Source organism: Cucurbita moschata, unplaced genomic scaffold (genome assembly GCF_002738365.1).
Source record: "Cucurbita moschata cultivar Rifu unplaced genomic scaffold, Cmos_1.0 Cmo_Scf00045, whole genome shotgun sequence".
NCBI lineage: Eukaryota > Viridiplantae > Streptophyta > Magnoliopsida > Cucurbitales > Cucurbitaceae > Cucurbita > Cucurbita moschata.
This window is the reverse complement of record NW_019268561.1, coordinates 274,571-295,543: the sequence shown is the minus strand read 5'-3', so window position 1 is coordinate 295,543 and position 20,973 is coordinate 274,571. Positions and strand designations below refer to the sequence as shown.

General features: G+C 34.9%; 1 protein-coding gene across 4 annotated transcripts in view; it reads left to right on the top strand.

Annotated features, from left to right (window-relative positions):
• LOC111434533 (phosphatidylinositol 4-phosphate 5-kinase 8-like) overlaps positions 1-18,752 on the top strand; it is a 26,650-nt gene extending 7,898 nt beyond the window's left edge. For 3 of the 4 annotated variants that reach the window (XM_023071951.1, XM_023071952.1, XM_023071950.1), the window contains 9 exons: positions 1,461-1,548; positions 1,674-2,759; positions 4,437-4,604; positions 7,809-7,974; positions 11,165-11,275; positions 11,365-11,552; positions 13,361-13,494; positions 15,982-16,153; positions 18,307-18,752. In XM_023071951.1, coding sequence (XP_022927719.1) covers positions 1,532-1,548; positions 1,674-2,759; positions 4,437-4,604; positions 7,809-7,974; positions 11,165-11,275; positions 11,365-11,552; positions 13,361-13,494; positions 15,982-16,153; positions 18,307-18,580 — 2,316 coding nt within the window. In that variant the 5' untranslated portion in view covers positions 1,461-1,531 and the 3' untranslated portion in view covers positions 18,581-18,752. The remainder of the gene's footprint in view (positions 1-1,460; positions 1,549-1,673; positions 2,760-4,436; positions 4,605-7,808; positions 7,975-11,164; positions 11,276-11,364; positions 11,553-13,360; positions 13,495-15,981; positions 16,154-18,306) is intronic. The other variant, XM_023071954.1, reaches the window with a different exon arrangement.
• Positions 18,753-20,973: the final 2,221 nt, after the last annotated feature.

Here is a 20,973-nt window from a genome sequence, read left to right as displayed (position 1 = left end):
GAGTTTTTTTTTTTTTTTTTTTTTTTTCTCTCTCTTGCGATTTTCTCCCATCTGTTTAGCTTCTAAGAGGTATCTGTTCGTCTGCCTTGTGCCGATTCCTGGTTTGTTTGTTTGTTTATTTATTCTGATGTAAATCAATTCAGTTTGTACTTCTATTTGTTTTCTGAGCTGTTTGTTTTATTTGTTCATTGTGAGCAATGTGCATTGAATAGTTCTATGGAACTTTTGTTTGGTGGACACTTAAAATGATGCTTTTCGATTCATTTTCTATATTCTTTCCCCGGTATATTTGATTAGCCAAGTTTGATATACCTCTCGCTATCCCTTTGACTTCAGTTCATGAAAAACTTAATAATTTGTGCTAGATTAGCCAAATAGTCGCTTCAATTTTCTTGTCATTTGATTTCCCTGTTTGTTGGAGATTCTTTTTTATATAATGGGGTTCATCACAGTTGGAACGTTAGTAATTATGTTTTTCTCCTATTGCAGTTTGTTGTGTTCTTTTATATTGGAGGCAGGGCAGGACTTTTGATTCAATAGTGTTTGTATGAGTGCATAAATTTTCTAAAGTGGAAGAATCATTTCTTGACCTTAACCATCCCTACTTCTGTTCAGTTTCTTTTTCTATTGGTTCTCCCTGCCTTCAAACAAAGTGCAGCGACTAGGGATTAGGTTGATCGAGGGACATCTTCTTTGCAGCCCCTCCTAGATATATATTATTCATTATAGGTTGTGATTTTGTGAGCTCTCAGAGTAGAGATTTTACAGTTAATATGGCATATGGATGATGGTTGTAATTTCCATAATTTAAGGTTTAATTTAAATTAAGGGTCATGAAAGAATTTACAAATCTTTAAAGTAATAGTCCTAAGAATGCTAATTCAAGGGGTGCGAAAGAAAATTTTACATTATTTCGTGCTTGATTATCTACTTCTCCAAGCCATTGCCTTACATTCAGAAAATTTGCTAATTGTTGATTTTATTGTCGTTTCTCTTGTTTTAATAAGAACTCTTGGCTATGTGCGTGATGTATGTACCATTTTTTCTGTTCCAATATTTTGCACCAAGATGCAGCCACCTACTCTCAACGTTATATGGTGCTGGGCATTAGAAATTACACCGTAAATTTTTGTTGGCAAATGGGGGTTTATTGTGGTGGAGATAATTAAAGGTCTGTTGAAAGCCAGGTTTAAAAACGATTTTCTCTTTTTAAAAAATTAAAAAACAGTTTTTGATTTATACATCTTGTTTGGTAGAATAATTTTTAAAAATAGTTGTAAGAACAGAACTCTTTAATAATTTGTACGCAAAGCAATCTTTTGGAAACAACTTTGTAAAAATACTCCCAAAAAACCTTTGAGATGGTGACGGTGAAAGTGAACACTTTCATTTGGTTGTCGTATTTTACATTTTTGAGGTCTTACTTGCCCTTATATGTGACGATTTTTAATGTATTTCAGAGCTGCCAAAGTGGATCCAAGCATAGATGAAAGTCATGGATGTCACAATTAGGAAAGCATGACCAGTGCTCATGGAAGATATCCAAGGGTAATTTTTGTCCTTAACTGAGTGAATCTCTCTTATCCATTCTGTACCTTTCAACACTGTCATGCACCTGCACACATGGTCATTTAACCTCCGTGTACATATTTGAAGAGAATTTATTTTTTCAGGCTTCCAGAGAATGTGCTCTCAAATGGAGATGTATATATTGGAAATTTTAAAGATGGGCTGCCACATGGGAAGGGAAAGTACACTTGGTTTGAAGGAACGATTTATGAGGGTGATTGGGAAGATGGAAAGATGACAGGTAAGGGAAAGATTATCTGGTCATCAGGAGCAAAATATGAGGGTGATATCTCTGATGGTTCTCTCCATGGTTTTGGCACCTTCAACTATTCTGGTGGATCTATCTATAGCGGAGCTTGGAGGATGAATATTCATCATGGGATAGGACGAAAGATATATGCTAATTTAGACAGTTATGAAGGTTCTTGGAAAGAAGGTAAACCTGAAGGTTGTGGTAGACACTTCTGGAGTTCTGGAAATTCTTATATTGGGAACTGGAAGGGTGGGCAAATTTGTGGTAAAGGGATTATGAAATGGGTAAATGGTGATTATTTCATTGGGTTTTGGTTGAATGGATTTAGACATGGATCTGGAGTCTATCATTTTGCTGACGGTGCTTATTACTTTGGATCATGGAGTAAAGGTCTCAAGGATGGAAAAGGAACATTTTATCCAGCTGGAAGCAAACCACCATCGTTGGAGAAGTGGCATAACTTTCTTGGTTATGATATTGATGGAAAAGGTTTCCTATCTCGTACGCTTTCACTAAATCCAGTGAAAGAAAAAGCTCCCAAGCGTGGTCTTAAACACAGCTTTTCAGAGAGGATTTCTCACACTGGAATTTCAAATCCAGGAGGACTATCAAGTTGGCCTACATGGATGGATGAAAATTGGGGATTAAGTGATCCAAGTCGAGAACCATCAGGGGATAAATATTCTCATGTTGTGTCACATACCTCAGATCAAGGTCAACATAATGTGTTGCCACATAATGATAGAATGGCTTATGAAAGGGAATACATGCAAGGAGTCTTGATACAAGAGAGGCTTAAGGACTACAAAAAACTATTGCACAGAAGCAAGGAACAGAAGAAAACGACAGTCAAAGAAGCAAAGAAGGCGTCATGTGTTAACTTCTCTGAAAGTCATCGCAGCTTCTATTTAATGCTAAATTTGCAACTTGGTATAAGGTACATCTGTTAATTTTATGACTATTTAGGTTAACTTTGTTACTTTGTATGGCTCTAATATGGAGATATCATCGTGAAGAAAATGCTTTGTAGAGAAAACTTATAAAAGCTAAATATACTCCTACATCATGTACTGAATCGACCCCCCCCCCCCCCCCCCCCCCCCCCCCCCCNCCCCCCCCCCCCCCCCCCCCCCATCTTTTGCAAAGGGGCCATGTAAGTACATAAAAAAGCACCAAAACCTCATTACCAACCGAATCCACCATAGGGTGGGTGGTGGAGGAAAAACATCTTTGTGGACTAACCCTTGGATTGAAAACACCATGCTAGTCTTACAGTATTCACTTTTGTATAGACTTTTTCATAGCCAAGTGATCACGATCAAAGAAACATAGAATGATGACCCCAATTTATTGTCTAAAGAAGCAATTTATTGTCTAAAGAAGCAAACTCATTGACATGACTTTCTAATGCTAATGCTGTAGTCTCTCGAAAATCTTTGATGATGGACATGAGGAAAAGAGAGAAGCAATAAACCCCATGCTAGGAAAGACAATATTGAAAGGAAATCACCTTTAAAAGGTGGAAGTTTTTCCGTTGGGAAATAACACATAAAGCCATTAAAACACGTGAAAATCTACAATAAAAAAAAAAGAAAAAAAAGGAAAAAAAAAAAAGAATCTCCATGTGACTCTATTTCCAAATGGGTGTCTATTATGCAAGAAAGAAAACGATTCACAAAACCACTTATTTATGCATTGCACATACGCTAAGAATTTATGGACAAGAATTTTCAATATTTTTGGATGACATTTCACTTTTCCTAGGGAGGTAAAGGATTTGTTGGTCATGGCCATAATGTTCCACCCCTTCAAAAAGGCAAATACCCTACAATGGAAAAACCTCATCATGGCTTTCTTTTGCAATATATGGAAAGAAAAACATCAACCGACTTCTACAAAATTCTTCGACAATGCTGTTTACCAAGCTATATCTTGATGTAAATTGTCTAATTTTTTTTCTTCCTATAGCCATACCTCCCTCATTGTAATTAGAAGGGCTTTTTCTAAACATCATGGAAATACATCATTTTGGAAATTTCGAACATCAATGAAATTGTCTCACAAAAAAAAAAAAAAGAAAATTATATATACACACACGCACAACTTTACTAAATAGAATGGGAATGATTCTCCCATATTTGGTCTTACAATACTATCAACACTCATCTTCTCTGCTTTGTTGTGACAAGTGTGTTTAACAGTATCAAAATTTTCCTAATGCGCCTCTAGCTTATCAATTAACATTGGCTAAGTGCCAGGACTCTGGCATTAAATTTCTGGCGCAGTATGTAACCTTTCTTGATGCCGATTTAATTGAGATAATTTTAAATGAGTTCTCTGAGTTATTGATATAATGGTATGAGTTAACAGTGCTTACTCCTTGAGAAAAAAATGTTGAAGGTGGTTCTTTTTGGAATATTTCATTATTCAAATGATTTTCTCTTAAATTTAGGGATTAATATCTTTCCCAAATGCAAAAATAATGCTAACTAAAGATCTTAATTGGAAATAATACTTCCTAAAGGTTGTCTGGAACTTATTTTTAGGCCTGTTCACGAGGACTAAACTGAAATAAATAATAATGCTTACTAATTATTCTACTTGAAGTTTTCAGGTATTCTGTTGGTAAGCTTACTCCAGTTCCTATGCGTGAAGTTCGATCTTCTGATTTTGGAAAACGGGCTAGAATGGTGATGTACTTCCCTCGAAAGGGCTCTCAGTTTACACCTTCACATTATTCTGTCGACTTTTGTTGGAAAGACTATTGTCCTATTGTTTTCAGGTAGTTAATGATCTACTTCTCATCGTTTATTTATTTAGTAAAAAATTTCTATAAAAGATTATGCATTAAAATCTCTGGATATAGTTCTGATTGCCAAGTTACCCACCAATAACATAATGATGTTGTTCTTTCTCCTATTTCTAACATACTAGATCCCGAGGTTGGATGACATACTGTTCATTTTTTTCAATATGCTTCGACTCACAGACTACTTTTAAGCGTGGAAGAAAACAAACAGTTCAATTATTATAGATTTCTATAATTCTTTTCTACAAGCACTGTATTTTCTCTCCTTTGTTGTAGTTTAAAGATCTTTTAAATTAGACAGATAATTTTAGCAAGGAAGTGTACTATACAATTTAAATAAGAAAGTAATACATAAGATTTCCATTTTCCTTTCTTCTAATTTGATAATATGAGAAACAGGAATTGTTTGACTTGTTTTTCACAAAAGCTCTGACGGGTTGTTTGGGGGAAGGGTTGGGCTTAGATAGCCTAAAGGGTTAGGTAACTTGTTTATACAAAAGCTCGTAGATATAGCCTATAGATTTAAAACCCCAATAAATACAATGATTTTTTGCAATAACATAAAGTGTTATGTTACTTGAAAGGAACTTTAGGAAAAGGAATTGTGTTCATACAGAACAATTCCCTTGCATTGGAAGCTTACACTGATGATGACTATGCTGGATCAATAGTGGACAGATGATCTACTACTTAGTATTGTACTTTTCTTGGAGGTAATTTAGTAACATGGAGGAGTAAAGAACAAAATGTGTTAGCTCAATTAACTATCGAATCAAACTTTCGATCTATTGCACAAGGGTGATGTGAACTCTTATGGTTGGAGATAATCCTTGATGACTTACAAATTAAGGGAGAAGGTCCGATGAAGTTGTACTACTACAACAATTCAACTATCAATATTGTACATAATCCTATCCAGCATGATAAGACAAAACATATTGAAATTGATTGACATTTCATCGGGGAGAGATTAGAGAAGAGGATGATATGCATTAATTATGTGCCTTCATAGCTTCCACTAATAGATATACTAACAAAAGGACTTCCCAAACTCAATGTTTTATAAGTTAGTAGTTAAGTTGTGTATGAATGATATCTAGTCCTTAGCTTGAGGAGGAGTGTTGAAGGAGTGACCTTGAATTAAGGACAAATCGTGTAATTTCTGGCCTTAAGTTAAGAGATATTTGTGTAATCCTATTAAATAAGGAGAGTAGTTAACCTCCTTAATTTATCTGTATTGTTATATAATATCTACACATTTATTTAGATTTATTGTTAGTTAGTTAGTATTTAGAGATTTCGTTTCTGTATTATAAAAGGAACCTCTCTCAAAATAAGAATATTTTGTGCAACTAGAGTTAATTTCTGCCTCCCCTCCATTTATTTTATCCAGCAAACTTTATTGGGGTTTGTTCTTAGATTTAGTGGTGTCTCAAGTTTTTGTGAAACAGTATTCTCATTGCTTCCACCGTCAATTTTATCGTTACAAACATTTCCATTGATATTGCATCGTGATTGGAATAGAGAATGTCTTTGCGTATATGGCTTGGTCTTAGTGGTAAGCAACAGACATTGGATAACACATGAGAGCCATGAGTCAACTTTATTGTTTCGACTTTGCCTCTAGGCCGAGTTTTTCGGTTCGACTTTGCCTCTACAACAACACGATCCACGCTTTATGATGCCATCTCAAGTCTCGAGATGTCCTCGGTCTTTGTTGCTTGCTTGGGCTCGCTTATTCAGAATCGACCCATGAGTCAACTTTATCGTTGTGACACCTTGAACATCTATCCATTTGGGTACTTTCGAGGCATGAATTTTTTCGTGTCCATGTCAAGTCCTTTATAGACACCATACAGGAGAACGACCCTATATACCAACCTTTGACTTAAGGGTTGGGGCATTATGTTGGCACATCCATACCATTCGATACTATTCTCGAAAGCCTATTTTCAAAGGAAGATGTCTAAGATGCTTGCCCACACCGTGACACACGTATGTGCCATGGGATAGCTCACTTAGGCCATAGGGCCTAGGGGTGGTGGAGAGCTAACACTATGTCTCCTCCATAGTACATTTTGAGATATTTTTGATCTGGGTAGAGTAGAAGTGATTTTGGTGTACGGTTATATGACCTCGTAGAGCATCCATTGGGTGTTCGATTAGCACCACACTTGGCGAGTTTTCATATTTTATATAGATGGACTTAAATCCGGAGCCGTATGTCGAAATTCATGTTGGAACCTTAACTTTTAAGGTTATGGCCTAGTGCCCTACCCAACTCTATTCGAACATATTTATGATACTCATGTGACCACCATTCTCTCAAATCTGGCTTATGCTTCAGCTTGACTTTAATGTGCACCCTTCTTGGTGATTGAATGATGCATTGTCGGTAGCATCATGACACTTGTATGTCTTGGTTCTCATGTGGTTAGACGGGTGCCACTTGTATGTCGCCGTCTTGTCGAACTACATGTGGGGGTCACAACCTATTATTTTCTTAGTGTGGTTGCAACATTTAGCATCAATAGCGAGTTTTCCCTCGGAGAAGGATGAGAAGGCCCAATTTCAAGGTCAACTCAATTCCACTCCAAGTTAGAATTAAACTGCCAGTATAACATCTGAATCCTCACTAAAATCCCAAAATTCCTCTTCTAAGACATCTTTTGTCACCCCCAAAGTTCCTTATGTGGACCAGAGGACATATTTAGGGATGTAATGCAATTTTTATGGGTCAAGCAATACCGTTTGACAAAACATAATAATTCTTCTCCCTCATTGGGCTTAATGTAGGATGCTTCCTTTCCTCTTCATTACTATTAACTTGTTCCTCATCCCCAAACTTCTTCAGCCATACCAACTGATAGTTTTTTTTGTTGTATTTATTTCAGTGTCCTAGTTGTTACACTCAAAATAGTAGCCCGAAGTATGCCCATGGCAAGGGTTAGCTTAATTTTCAAAGGCTCTAGGTGATAAATTTGTCTAAAACCGTTTATCCTTATCTAGACCTTTTCTTCTTTTTACTGTGATTAGTTTGTTGTAAATCTTTCCCTTTTCACAATTTTGATTTTTTATGTATTAGTATTTTATCATATTCATTTGCACTCTGTAATGTACTATGTTTTTCTTCGTTCAAATAATGATCATAATACGATTATTTTTTCATAATATTAGGAATTTGAGATTGATGTTCAAACTAGATGCAGCCGAGTATATGATGTCCATATGTGGTGACGGTGGTCTTAGGGAACTCTCGTCTCCTGGGAAAAGTGGAAGTATCTTTTACCTTTCTGAGGATGATAGATTTGTGATCAAGACTCTGAAGAAATATGAGTTGAAGGTTTGAAGACATTAAACTAAAGATTCCTGGCTTGACTTTATTAGTTAGTGAATTCCCATACCCCTTTCCTATCATCTTTAGTGCATTTTTTTATAAAAAAAATTCAATTATGATGGTTTGAAATAATTACATAAAGGTGCTACAAATTTGATTTTAATTTTTTTTTTTTTTTTTTTTATCTTCTATGGAAGACAAGTACAGAGTTGGTTCTTCAAAGTATAGTTTTTTTTCTGCATTGCAGTAAACTCGTCCTAAAAAGGCAATTCTATTGTGCTTGCATGAATGTCATGTCTGAAAGATGAAATTTCTTTATAAATACATTCAAATCATTCAACTTCGATGTAAATATGTTAGGATGGTACCCTGAAATTTACATATTTTTGGCACCAAAAGAATGGGGGAGGACAGCAAGTTTAACTGGTCTGGTTGATAAAGTGTTTAGAGGTAATTTTGGTTTTCTTAAGCTAAGAGAATGCAGAGAGTTGCATAAATGGATAATGTTGGGGAAATATATTGAGAAGTCTACAAATTTTGGAGAAGGACTCAATCATTGGTAATCTTTGTTAGTTGATATTTAGCATAGGGAGGGTATATGGGCTCTTGATGTCTCTTTGGGTATTTTTTTTAATGCAGACGATACAATTTCTCTCCATTAAATTCTACTGTTCTATTGCGCAGGAAGGTATGCGCATTCTAAGATTGCTATTAGGGCAATGATCTTTGGTTGATAGAGAATAAGAAGGTATAGACAAAACTAGTTGTAGGAAGGCTTAAGGCTTTGAGGGCTGGGCACATCTTTAAGATTGGTTTGGAGTAGAAGCGTTCCGTGTTACTGAGTTCTCTCTCATTGAAAATGTGACCTCCGTCAATGGCATATACTAAGAAAGTATCATTCTAGATAGAAACAAATTCTTTTTTGTGGATTTAATCCTTGCTAGAAGGACAGGTTCAGTTAGATAAGAGAATCTCATCAACAGTGGAGAAGTTGTGACGGTCCAAATAATGGAACCTTGAAAGGACTTTTTTCTTTCCCATGACCTTCAAATTCTTCAAGAACTCAATAAGTGACAACAACTTCTTATAGATACAAAAATCCACCAACTAAAGGAGCTGTATAGAAAATTTGAAGTTATCATGGATAAGAAAACAAATTTCTATGTTCCTTTCAGTGCGGTTTTCAAGGGTTGCTCTTCCTTCCATGAGTGAGAGGATTAAACAAGAAAAAGGGGTGCCCTTGAATTATTTCCGTTGTGGTTCGTGCTACACCACAGTAGAGGTCGGTGAATTCTTTGCTGATGCAAATTACAAAAGGGAGCTTTGTGATACTCTGCTCAATATCTAAGAATGCAAACTTAGATATGAGAGGATATTTAATAGAGTATCCTCATGTAAACAACTTTGTTATGAAGAAGATATTATTACAAAATTTGCAAGAACAGAGCAATATAATACAAGAAACATGGTCAACTGGAGTTCGATGCTTGGGAGGGACAAGAATATTACACTCGCAAGTGGAATCAATATTCGAATTTCAATTCCAGCAGTTCAGAACAATAATACAAGAAACATGCCCAATTTTTTTGGACAGAGACCCCTTTCTTCTAGCCTTGACATATTCAAAGAGGTTCAGACTGTTCACCTTGGTGTTTTATTTGTTCTAACATTGATCTTGTGACTAATCGTGTACAAAAAAGTATTGGTAATGGTTTATCAACTTCTTTCTGGCATGATTCTTGGTTGAGTTGTGGTGTTATTGTGACAACTTTTTCTTGACCTTTTCAATTGATGAGTCTCCATTGTTTGGTTTCTGAAGCCTGGATTGACTCTCAAGCAGCGTAGAATTTAGACTTATGTCGTGGGTTAAATGATTTAGAGTTGGCAGAATGACTTGGTCATTCAAATCTAATCTCCCTGATCAATTTCCAGAACTATAATGATAGTTGGATTTGGGCCCCTGATCCTTTTCGTTCATTTACTGTTAAATCTCTAATGGAGAATTTTGTGGATACATCAAATCATGCATTGCATAAACAGAATCTTTACAATGTGATTTGGAAAGATGTTTATCAAATAAGATTAAATTTTCCTTTGGGAGCTTAGCCTTGGTGTAGTCAACGACAGGATTCGAAGGTGAATGCCCCATATTTATCTTTCTCCATCTTGGTTTGTTATGTGTTCTTTCAATTATGAACACCCTGAACATTTTTCCGGCATCTCCTTTGCTACGAGATTTTGGAACATGATCCTTCCTGCTGCCGTCTGTTTGTTAGTTCTTTTTTATTCTTTTCACTCTCTTGTTGGAATTTGTTTTTTTAAGCATTAGTCTCTTTTCATTTTTTCAATGAAAAGTTTTGTTTATTGTTAAAAAGAAATTAAGACTGAGGAACAAAGGATGAAGAAAGATACAAGGATGTCAAAGAAAGCAATGGTTAGATATGGGTTTGTTGAAGAAGAATTCAGAAAGTTGTGAAATTAGATGAGAGATGGTTTCAGTAGACAGTTGGAGAATTCACGCTCGAAAGAACTGGTGTACCAAGCTTTCGATCACTCTGTTAGATCTAAAGCACATCTTCATCAAGCTCTCGAACAAAGAAGATATACACCAAACAAAGAGAAGTTTTTGATTGAGGAATTGATGGTTTAGGGTTTTCTGTTGGAGCAATGATTTGTCTCTGCAATGGTGATCCAATGCATGCACCTATGTTGGGTAGGGCTAGTCTCTTATATGGGATACTTCTAAATCATAATAAGCTATGAACTCCGAGTCGTTGAAGAATTCTCACCTTTGTGTTGAGGCCACACCAAGAACCCCAATATCATTGTAAAGGGTTTAAATCTTCCAGCTCTCAAAAGAACAGCATTTTTCCTCCGAAAGAGTTATCAATTGCTACCTTAAACATTTGTTTGTCAATATGACTAGAATGATGAGGAAAAGCCCCTGATATCAAATTATTCGGATCCATATTGAAATGGCTAATGAACTCACAAGAAATGTATGTGAAGAACTGAAACAAAGCTCCTGATATCCCATTTCCATTGTATGCTAAGAACTACTATGAACAATAAAAAACATAGCAAGTTGTCTTATCAGGAAGATACCCATTGAGCAATGACGTCTTTTCTTTTAGGAATGATCAGATTGGTAAGAAAACATGTCAGAACCTCACTAACATCTATTTCCTTTCTGCAGGTTTTGCTCAAAATGCTTCCTAAGTATTATGATCATGTAAAAGAACATGAAAATACTCTCATTACAAAATTTTTTGGTCTCCATCGCATAACAATTAATGGTCGGAGCAAGGTATCAACTCTCTGCTATATGACTTTTATCTTATTTTCTGCAGGGCGTGTTGGTTGGCTCCTATCATAACTTCACCTTTTTCTTATCAGGTACGTTTTGTGGTCATGGGAAACATGTTATATACAGAATTAAGAATTCACCGCCGTTATGATCTGAAGGGCTCAACTCTTGGGAGATTTACTGATGGAGATAAACCCAAAGATGTTATAACAATGAAGGATCTCGATTTGTCGTATGAATTCCATATGGACAAATTATTACGACAATCCCTTTTCAAGTAAGTTCCTACTCTTAGAACTAAATCTCTATAGGTAGCACTTGGTCCAAGTTCATACGAATATTGTCTGTATGAAGTCTAGATGAATTATATGTTTAACTGAATGACACTTGAGATTAAATAAGTTATATTTTTTAAAAACTAAAAAATTATGATTGCAGTTGGAGAATGACATAAAATTATAAAAAACATCACCCAAAAAACTTGGAACTGGACATGGACATTGAATATGTAACAACCCAAGCCCACCGCTAGCAAATATTGTTCTTTTGGGCTTCCCTTCAGGTTTTTTAAAATGTGTCTGCTAGGGAGAGGTTTCTACACCCTTATAAAAAATGTTTTGTTCCCATCTCCAACCGTTGTGGGATCTCACAATCCACCCTCCTTCGGGGTCCTGCGTCCTCGCTGGCACTCGTTCCTCTCTTCAATCGATGTGGGATCTCACAATCCACCCCCTTTGGGGCCCAACATTCTCGCTGGCACACCACCTGTTGTCCACCCCCTTTGGGACTCAGCGTCCTCGCACACCGCCCGGTGTCTACCCCCTTTGGTGCTCAGCATCGTCGCTGGCACACCACCCGGTGTCTAGCTCTGATACCATTTGTAACAGCAGCCCAAACCCACTGCTAACAAATATTGTTCTCTTTGGCCTTTTCCTTTCGGGCTTTCCCTCAAGGTTTTTAAAATGTGTTTAGGGGAGATTTCCACACCCTTATAAAGAATGCTTCGTTCCCCTCTCCAATCGATGTGGGATCTCCACAACTAAGTTGGCTCAAATTAAAAAAATGGAGATTTTAAATTTGTAATCCATTTCCCTTTTAAATATGTATGAATAATTGTTTAAACTTTTATTTCAAATTTCTATTGAATTTTCAACAAAGCGCCAATGCCTTGTAGGTTTCAATTTTATCACTTTTATTCTAACATTTTTAATACATTTCCACCGTTTGTATAAATAATATTTTAATGCCATTTCACCGAACCAATATTGAATTTTAGCAATGGCTGATAGTGGGACAAAAAGTAAAACTATTAAAACCTTGAGGAAAAAAGTTAAGGATAAAATCACATAGCGTCTTAAATTTAATCACTTAAGGATAATAACCTCAACATATTTCAACAATAGTATGATTTTACTATTTTGTCCGCTTCGGGTGTACATCTCATGATTTTGCTTTTAGTTTTATCTCAAAAGGTCTTATACCAAGGTGATATTTCCCTTTACATCTACAACTACAATTTTCTCTAGTTTAGCCAATGTAAGACTTTGTTTGTAACAATCCTCCAGTTGAACAAAGTACTACCTATTCCCCTTCAAACATCTATCTTTCCACCTCTCTAGATTCAACGAGAGTTTTTATATCTAGGCTACCTTTTTTTTCTTCCTTTTGGAGCATACCACATGTCGAGGTTAGCCACAAATCACTAATACTATGCCATTGAGGCTTACCTCTTTTGTTCGTCACTCAAGATGGCACGCATGGACACGGCTAAGTCTAGGTCATGACTCCAAAACCACCTTAATTTGAGTGAATAAGATATTAAAAGAGGCCTCTTCAATAAAAAAGAAAATCCATAACAGATGAAGAGAATAATCCCATAATAAATAAGGAAATAATCTACCAAAATAATCTTATTTTAAAAAGGAAATACAAAGAGATTCCTATATAAAAGGGGAATATCCAACATTATCTTATTTTTCCCTCCAGATGGGCTAAATGTTCACTGAGAATGCCTCGTATGTCAATGTAACATGTCCACAAGTATCAAACCATTATTTAATTCTCCTTTCCTTTTTTCTTTACCAGACAAATTTCTCTCGACTGCAAGTTCTTGGAGTCTCTGCACATAATTGACTATAGCCTACTGCTAGGAGTGCATTTTCGAGCTCCTGAGAAACTGAAGGCTTTTTTGGAACCGCCTGTCACAGCTCATGATCATGGTATGTTTCTTCTACCTAGACAATAAACTTATGACCTTGTTCAGTTTCTACTTTTTTCTTGGTAGCCTAAGATATCGAAACGAGGCTTTGCTGGAAAAATTGTTGTGGCAGTTCTTCATGGTGCTTAATGCTTTGTGATACAGGATCACAGTGAGAAGGTATAGTCCTTAGCCTTCTAAGAGGGTTTCAAGTGGTGGTTCTAAGAGCTCTAGTAGAAACCTCTTGGTTGCTATCTCTTCAGGATTCCTTTTTTTTTTCCCTCCTTGTGAAATGTTTTGTTTGGTGGGTGATAACCCTTTTATGATTTGTTCCATAGTTGTACCATGGCCTCCATCTTGCCCTCTAGTCCCTCCTCATTTCTTTCTTTAGGCTTTCTGCGCCCCTTTTCTGATAGAGAGAGGACAGAAGTGGCAACCATTCATGTGCGTCTAGGGAGGAGGAACTGTTAGGTTTCTACCTTCAACCGTTCTGTGGACTCCTTTAATTCCTTTTTCCACTTCCCGTGTAGATCCCCAGGTAAAAGTTTCCAATGTGGTCAATTTTTTCGGCCCTATTGTTCCGATGGAGAGAACCTATGATAATCTTTTCGGGAAATTTCCAAACAAACAATTTCAACGAAATTTTTCAATTTCGTATTTTACTATATTCAACTCTATGTATTCTTCTATTCATAGAGTGACGGTTTTGCATGGGAGAGTCGAGACATTTGGCCAACTTCAGAGACAACCTTTTTTTCGTGTTGTGCCTACAATGGTGCATTCTTTGTTGGTGGCAAATGAGGATATTGACCATTATTGTGGGATCCCAGTTTGCTTAGTCTTAAGGGATTGATGTTTGAGCTCATTTTAGCTACATTTTATGACATGCTTGTTTCTTTTCTACGTTTTAGCCCCAATTCCGCAGTGGCATGAGAGACAGCAGCCCTAAGGTCGTAGGTTCTTTTAGAGGGATTGAGAGATTGTTGAAGAGGTTTAAGAGGCAGCTAAGTTTAAAACATCCTTGTGAACATATTCTAGCCTTTTGTAACTATTAGCTTGGTCATATTGGATTGAAGGCCATTTCTACCATTAGGATTTTGTCTCTTCATGGGCTATTGTTTTTCTATGACCTTTTACATTTTTTCATTGTTCAAGGAAGCTCGATTTCTTAAAAACAAAGACGATTCATTTAGAAATTCTTTTGATATATATATATATGCCGACGACACTATAGGAATTCTAATTAGTAAGGGTGTACATCCAACTCAAAAACCCAACCCGAATTATAAGAGTTGGGTTGGGTTGGGTTTAAAAGGATTTTGGGTTTGGGTTGGGTTTGGGTTTGTAATTCAAATTATTGGGACAACCCAATCCAAAAACCTAAAAAAAAGAAGAAAAAAAAGAGGCCCAAGGCCATGCAACAGATGCTCACGCAGCCCAAGCTCATGAGTCATGTTGTCTGCCCTTGCCACCTGGCGCATCTGTACTCTGCAGAGTGCAGACTGTTTCTCTCTGCTTTTCTATGCATGAGATTGAATTAATAACTCTTTGTCTCTCTTTCTCTATTCTTCGATACACAAGATTGAATAATAATTTTAATGATGAAATACACTTTTCTATCGTTCTCATCTTTTTCATTGTCTCTTTGCTTTTCGTTTTCATCGTTCTCATCTCACAGCATTCGTATTCATCGTTCGTCTCTTTATTTCTCCGTTGACGTCATTCTCATCTCATAGGGGACGTTAACGTCGCTCGCCAGTCACCTCTTTATTTCTCCGTTGGACTCTCTTCTCAGTTCTCATTTCTCTGTTCAACCTTGTCTCTGTGTTTCTTGTCGGACGTCATCGCCAACTTTGCCACTTGGCGTTCCATTCCACTTCCGTCGTACTTCTCCGCTCGACTTCTTGTCTCTTCTCAGTTTGGAACAACTTGAACCCAATCCAAAAATAGAGGGTTGGGTTGTGAAAATTTTCGGGTTGGGTTGGGTTACCCATCCCCAACCCAAACCCAAACCCAAACTTTTGGGTTGGTCCAAAAAAATCCCTCAACCCAATCCGACCCGGACCATGTACACCCCTACTAATTAGTCCTATGGAAATAAAGGAAATAAAGGCACGTGAGGCACATATTGGATCCTGACTTCTATTTCAATATGTTTGGGGGATTTTTTTGTCTCGCTTCCTTTTGATTACCATTCTTTTTCTTTCCTCCCAAGTGGGGATGATGTTTTATTTTTCCTCTTTTTCTATTGCTATGTTGAGGAATTTTTGCTGTTAGGGAGGTCTGGACGGAGTGTTTTTGACCAGATATGTTACTGTTCCTTAAACTAGTTAGTTTCATTTTTACATGGCTATCTGTATTGATTCTTGATGTTGCCTCTACTTCTGAAGTTCATATCTAAAAAAGCTGATGATACCCATCTTCTGCAATTTCATTTTCAGTAGTTTATGACCATGCCTTTTATAGCACACTATTATTCCATATATCTTTGCTCATGGCCTCCTTCCAGCAGGTGAATCTTCACAGGGCGAGTCAACGGTTCCTTCGAAGGCCCTAATGCTTGTAACACATGAACCTAGCAATGTAACCACTACCCCAGGTCCTCACGTCAGAGGAGGACCGTTGAAGGCATACTCATTAGGTGACAGTGAAGTTGATGTATTACTCCCTGGTACAGCAAGGTTAGTTTTCACTCGCCAACAATTTTTTTTTTTAGTTCTGTTTCTAAGAATTAAACTTTCAAAAAACTACATGTACCTATATCTTTTTTGTTTAGTTTTTTTCTTTTAAAAAATCATTTGAAATCTTTAGCTAAGTTTCAATTAAAAAATATAGTTTCTTCTGAAAACTACTTCCTTTGTAGTTTTGAATTTTGGTTATGATTTTTACTATGATATTGAAAATAGATTAGAAAACAACTGAAAATGGCTGTAAATAGTAATCTACTTTTTTTATTCAAAAAAAAAAAAAAAAAAAAACAACAAAAGCATTACCAAACTGGTCTTAATTTGGCCCCTTGTTACGGCCCAAGTCTACCATTGAGTTATGGGTATCTCATAAGTGGAGGTGGATGTTGTTTGTGTAGGGAAGTAGAATTCTTCTTTTGACCTATTTTAAATGACGGTAAGGCTCAAATAGAGGGACTTAATACCTCTGAGTTAAACTACTCAAGACTAAATTGAAAATTTTTAGGTACTTGACGTTTATGACTATTTATACAAGTTGTATAATAACCATTGCTACATCAATGGAACCATAACTCAGACATGGAGGATTTGATCCATAACTTAATCATAGAGGATAGTTCTCTTAAAATAAAAGAAGTAACTAAAAATAGAAGTGAGAGTGGAGTCTCATAACCATTGCTATATCAATGGAGCTAGGACTCATTCGCGAAGTATCATCTTCTAAAACAAGGGAAATAACTAAAAATAGAAATGTAGGGGAGGAACTGAAAAAAAACTGTATAAAGAAAAATTCAACCAATAGGTTCCATACGTGAGTGTTTCTTTTTGCCATGTGTGTAACGTGTACATTTGTAGTGTCATTGTATCACCCTTCTTTTGGCAAACTTACATTTGTGTATTGGTCTTAGAATAATTTGTGATTTCTTCCTTTGGGTATTGGCATAGTAATGTTCATTAATCTGAAACATTTTAAGAGTTAAGGCTTAACTATATCTTCTAAATGCTAAATTCCACACCATAAATCTTAGAATCTTAAGAAAGCTGCAGATACTTGTCTATATCCTTTCGCTTAACACCTTGAAATTATTTTTGCTTTGCAACTCAAAATACTATGAGAAATGTGTGATTCTGTGATCCTTGCACTTTTTTTTTTCTTTTTACTGTTTTCACCTTTGTCACTTTTTCTTTTACTTAAAAGGCACCATAATTATCATTGCTTTATGAGATATTTGTTAATAGTATTATTTATTTAGAGGTGTTGAGAGAGATCGTTCTTCCTCGTCGGGTTTTATGTTTCTCTTGGAAGTTGTTGACGTGGTTATTTTATAATCATTTATGAGTTCTCATTTTAAAGTGTATTCTTTTACTTCTTTGGAATAAACTTCTGTTTACTCGAAAAATACTTTTAAACTTTGCACTGTCTCAATAATATTTCTAAGCTTCCAAAAGTTTTAAACACCCTTCTCAATAGTTTTAGAAATTGTTAGTACTTTGTTTCAAATACCCTTACACACTTAATAGTATTTTTTAAAAAAGTTTCATTAATACCATTAAAAAATTATTAGTGTCAATGTATAGATGAAAATCGTTTATCGACACCTCATAGATTATCTAAACAAATGTTTTAATGTTACTTTAGTTCATGAGTCTTTTTGAAACACTTTCCTAAGGGTAAATATATTTTTGATTTTTTAGAAAAAATTAAAAGTATTTTTGAAGTTTAAAAAAGTTTGAAGGTATTAATGAAACTTTTGAAAACTCAAAGATATTTTTTAAAAATATTTTTGAAACTATTTTGAAAGTTGAAGGTTTTTTTTTAAACAAAATATCAACGGTTTCCGTCTAAGACTAACATTAAGGTATTTTTTAACTTTTTTGTTTGAAAGTTTAAGGGTATTTTTTAGATTGTTTTGAAAGTTCAAGGATATTCTATTGAAACTACCGAAAGTTTAGAGGTATTTTTAAAATAAGTGCAACGTTAATGATATTTTTTTTATTAAATTTAGCCTATGTATAAAATCCCAAACAATATTCAAATGACTAAATGGTCTAATATAATATTGTTCATGATGTGAATTTCTGCTTCTAGCTACGATGTAGTATATAATTAGCTGCCAGTTTCTTTACATATATACATATCCGTGCAGATTTCGCGTGCAGTTGGGAGTAAACATGCCTGCCCAGACGAGTCACAAGCTTGTTGAAAACAAGCCGGAGTCCTCAGAAGTAGAACTTCCTTATGATGTAGTTCTTTACATGGGGATTATAGATATACTGCAAGAATACAATGTGAAAAAGAAGCTCGAGAATGCGTACAAGTCCTTACGATATGACCCTCTTTCGATATCGGTCGTGGAACCTCATTTGTACGCCGCTCGATTCAAAAGTTTCTTGGAGAAGATCTTCCATGACTTGCCATGAAAATTGTAAGTAAACCATCTTGTCTTTGTGTTCTGTTTGAGTTGTGCTGTCTCTTTGGTTTGGTTTGGTTTGGTTGTGCTTGTTGTTTTCTGGGTTAGATGGTTTCAGTCATTCATTGTAAAGATTACGTACATGCTTATACAATAAAATTGACCATAACTTCATATAGCCATTTTTTGTTTGGTTACCATGTAAAAGCTCTGAAAAAGATTGAAGCTTATTGGGTTGAGCCGCTCCCTACTTCTAATAGGTCATGAACTAGATCAGAATCATCTTCAACGAGGCCATGATCCCATTTTCTTCATCGGGTCCGGATAGAGACTAAGGGTCTTGAATGACCGATCCGACAGAACAACTCAAAAGATAAAGAAGTATCATTAATTTCTTCATGCTCATTCCAAGTTCGAAGTATCATTTGTACAAATAAGAACCCTCTTTGTCACATGATTTCTTCTTCATATAGATAGATATACGATTTATGGAGCAATTACTTAGAAGTACATTTTATGCAACTGCCCTTCCTATCTGATAGAAAAGGATCCCATGATCCATCTGGTAGGGCATGACCCTAGAAAAATCATATTATATAAATGCAAGGAGTGACCTTGTAACGTTAGGACACGTTCCTAGTGAAATTAAATCATATATATCCAAAGGGTGGCCTTGCAACCATTAGGGCACGACCCTAGTAAAATTACGATCATATACAATGCTCTTTAACGCTCAATCATACAAGTTAAACTCAATCAAAGAAGCTACTCAATTAAAACTAGTTTCTAGCAAAATTAGGACCTTTTTCTTCTTCAAAATCTTTAGAATTTCCTAATTAGGCTTTATAATTATAATAAATAGTAATACAAATGAATCTAACTCGAAAAATGGAGAAAAAACAAATCGAAATGATCAAAGTGGGTCAAATCAATCCAACTGTACAGGACTGATCAGTCTAACCGAACAAAATTGAATCGATCTATCTGAATTAATTAACCCTGTTCAATTGAACTATCTCTTACCCTCGTCGACCATGACCACACACCTTCTCGTTTTTGGCAATGAAAATCAAAGGTAAACTCAATTTCATCACCAAAAACGAAGAAACAAACCGTAATTTAAAGAAATTCAAACCAAAACATCAATATCTACCCGTTTTAAGGCTCATCATTGTCATTATTTCCACAGCGTTGATGTTCTGCATGGTTTTCAACCCTCACCGTTGGTCAGCCTTTGCAGCCGCCATTTTTTGCATTATATATATATATATAGATATATATATATATATATATATATATATATATATATATATATATATATATATATATATATATATATTTCTTTCAAAATGATTTTTTTTTTAATTCACATCTAAAGAACCAAACAATAATTAATACAACATTCAATCTCAATCCAATCATAAAAATATTTGAAACTAAATAAGTCATCGATATTTTATTTATTAAGTTATTTTTCAATTAACTTTAAATTACACGATTTATTAAATATATAAAATGGAAAGTTTAATATTTAAATTCAAATATTTTTTTTTCATAAAAAAAAACACATGAAAAAAGGAATCATAATTAATTGAAATATGTGCAGTATCCCATAAATAATTAAAAAAAATATATTTTTTATGAGAATTAAAAAATATTATTGCACAGAAAAAAAAAAAAAAAACGAAACAGTCGCACATAACCCAATATAGCCGACTTTTTTAAATGAAAAAAAATTAAATGCTAATAAATTAAAAAAAAGAACAAAAAATAAAATAAAATAGAAAATATTAAGGAATATTGTTTTGGTGTATAAAACGACACTCATATAACTCTTTCCCCACAAAATGCCAATAAATTAAATACCATTTAATTAGCACCAAAAGAAGAGATAATTAACTTAATTAATTAATTAATTTTATTTATTTATTTATTTATTATTTCAAAGCTTTATTTGTCTAAAATAATATATTTGAGCATAATGTTTAAAAAATTTAAGAGAATAAATCCAAATAAATTTCATTTAAAATAAAAAATTAAAAAAAAAACATTTCAAAAAATATATTATTTTATTTTTTGTTCTTGGTTTCTCAGAAACCGTGTTGACAGATAATAAAAATAATTAATAAATTTATTCAAATATTTTATTTTCTAAAGTAATAGTTTTATAAATCTTTTTTAAACGTTGTTTAAATTTAGGATCGAATCGAAAAATAAAACTAGGAAGGTTAGACGATTTGAGGACGATTTGATCGTTGAGTCGATAATTTTGAGAATTGAATCATAATATTATTATTTTATCGCTAATTTTAATCGTAAAAATGCATTACCGCTAATCTTAGGCACTGCTACAACGACATTTAATTTTTCTCGGAAACCTAATTCGTTCTCAATTAAATGCAC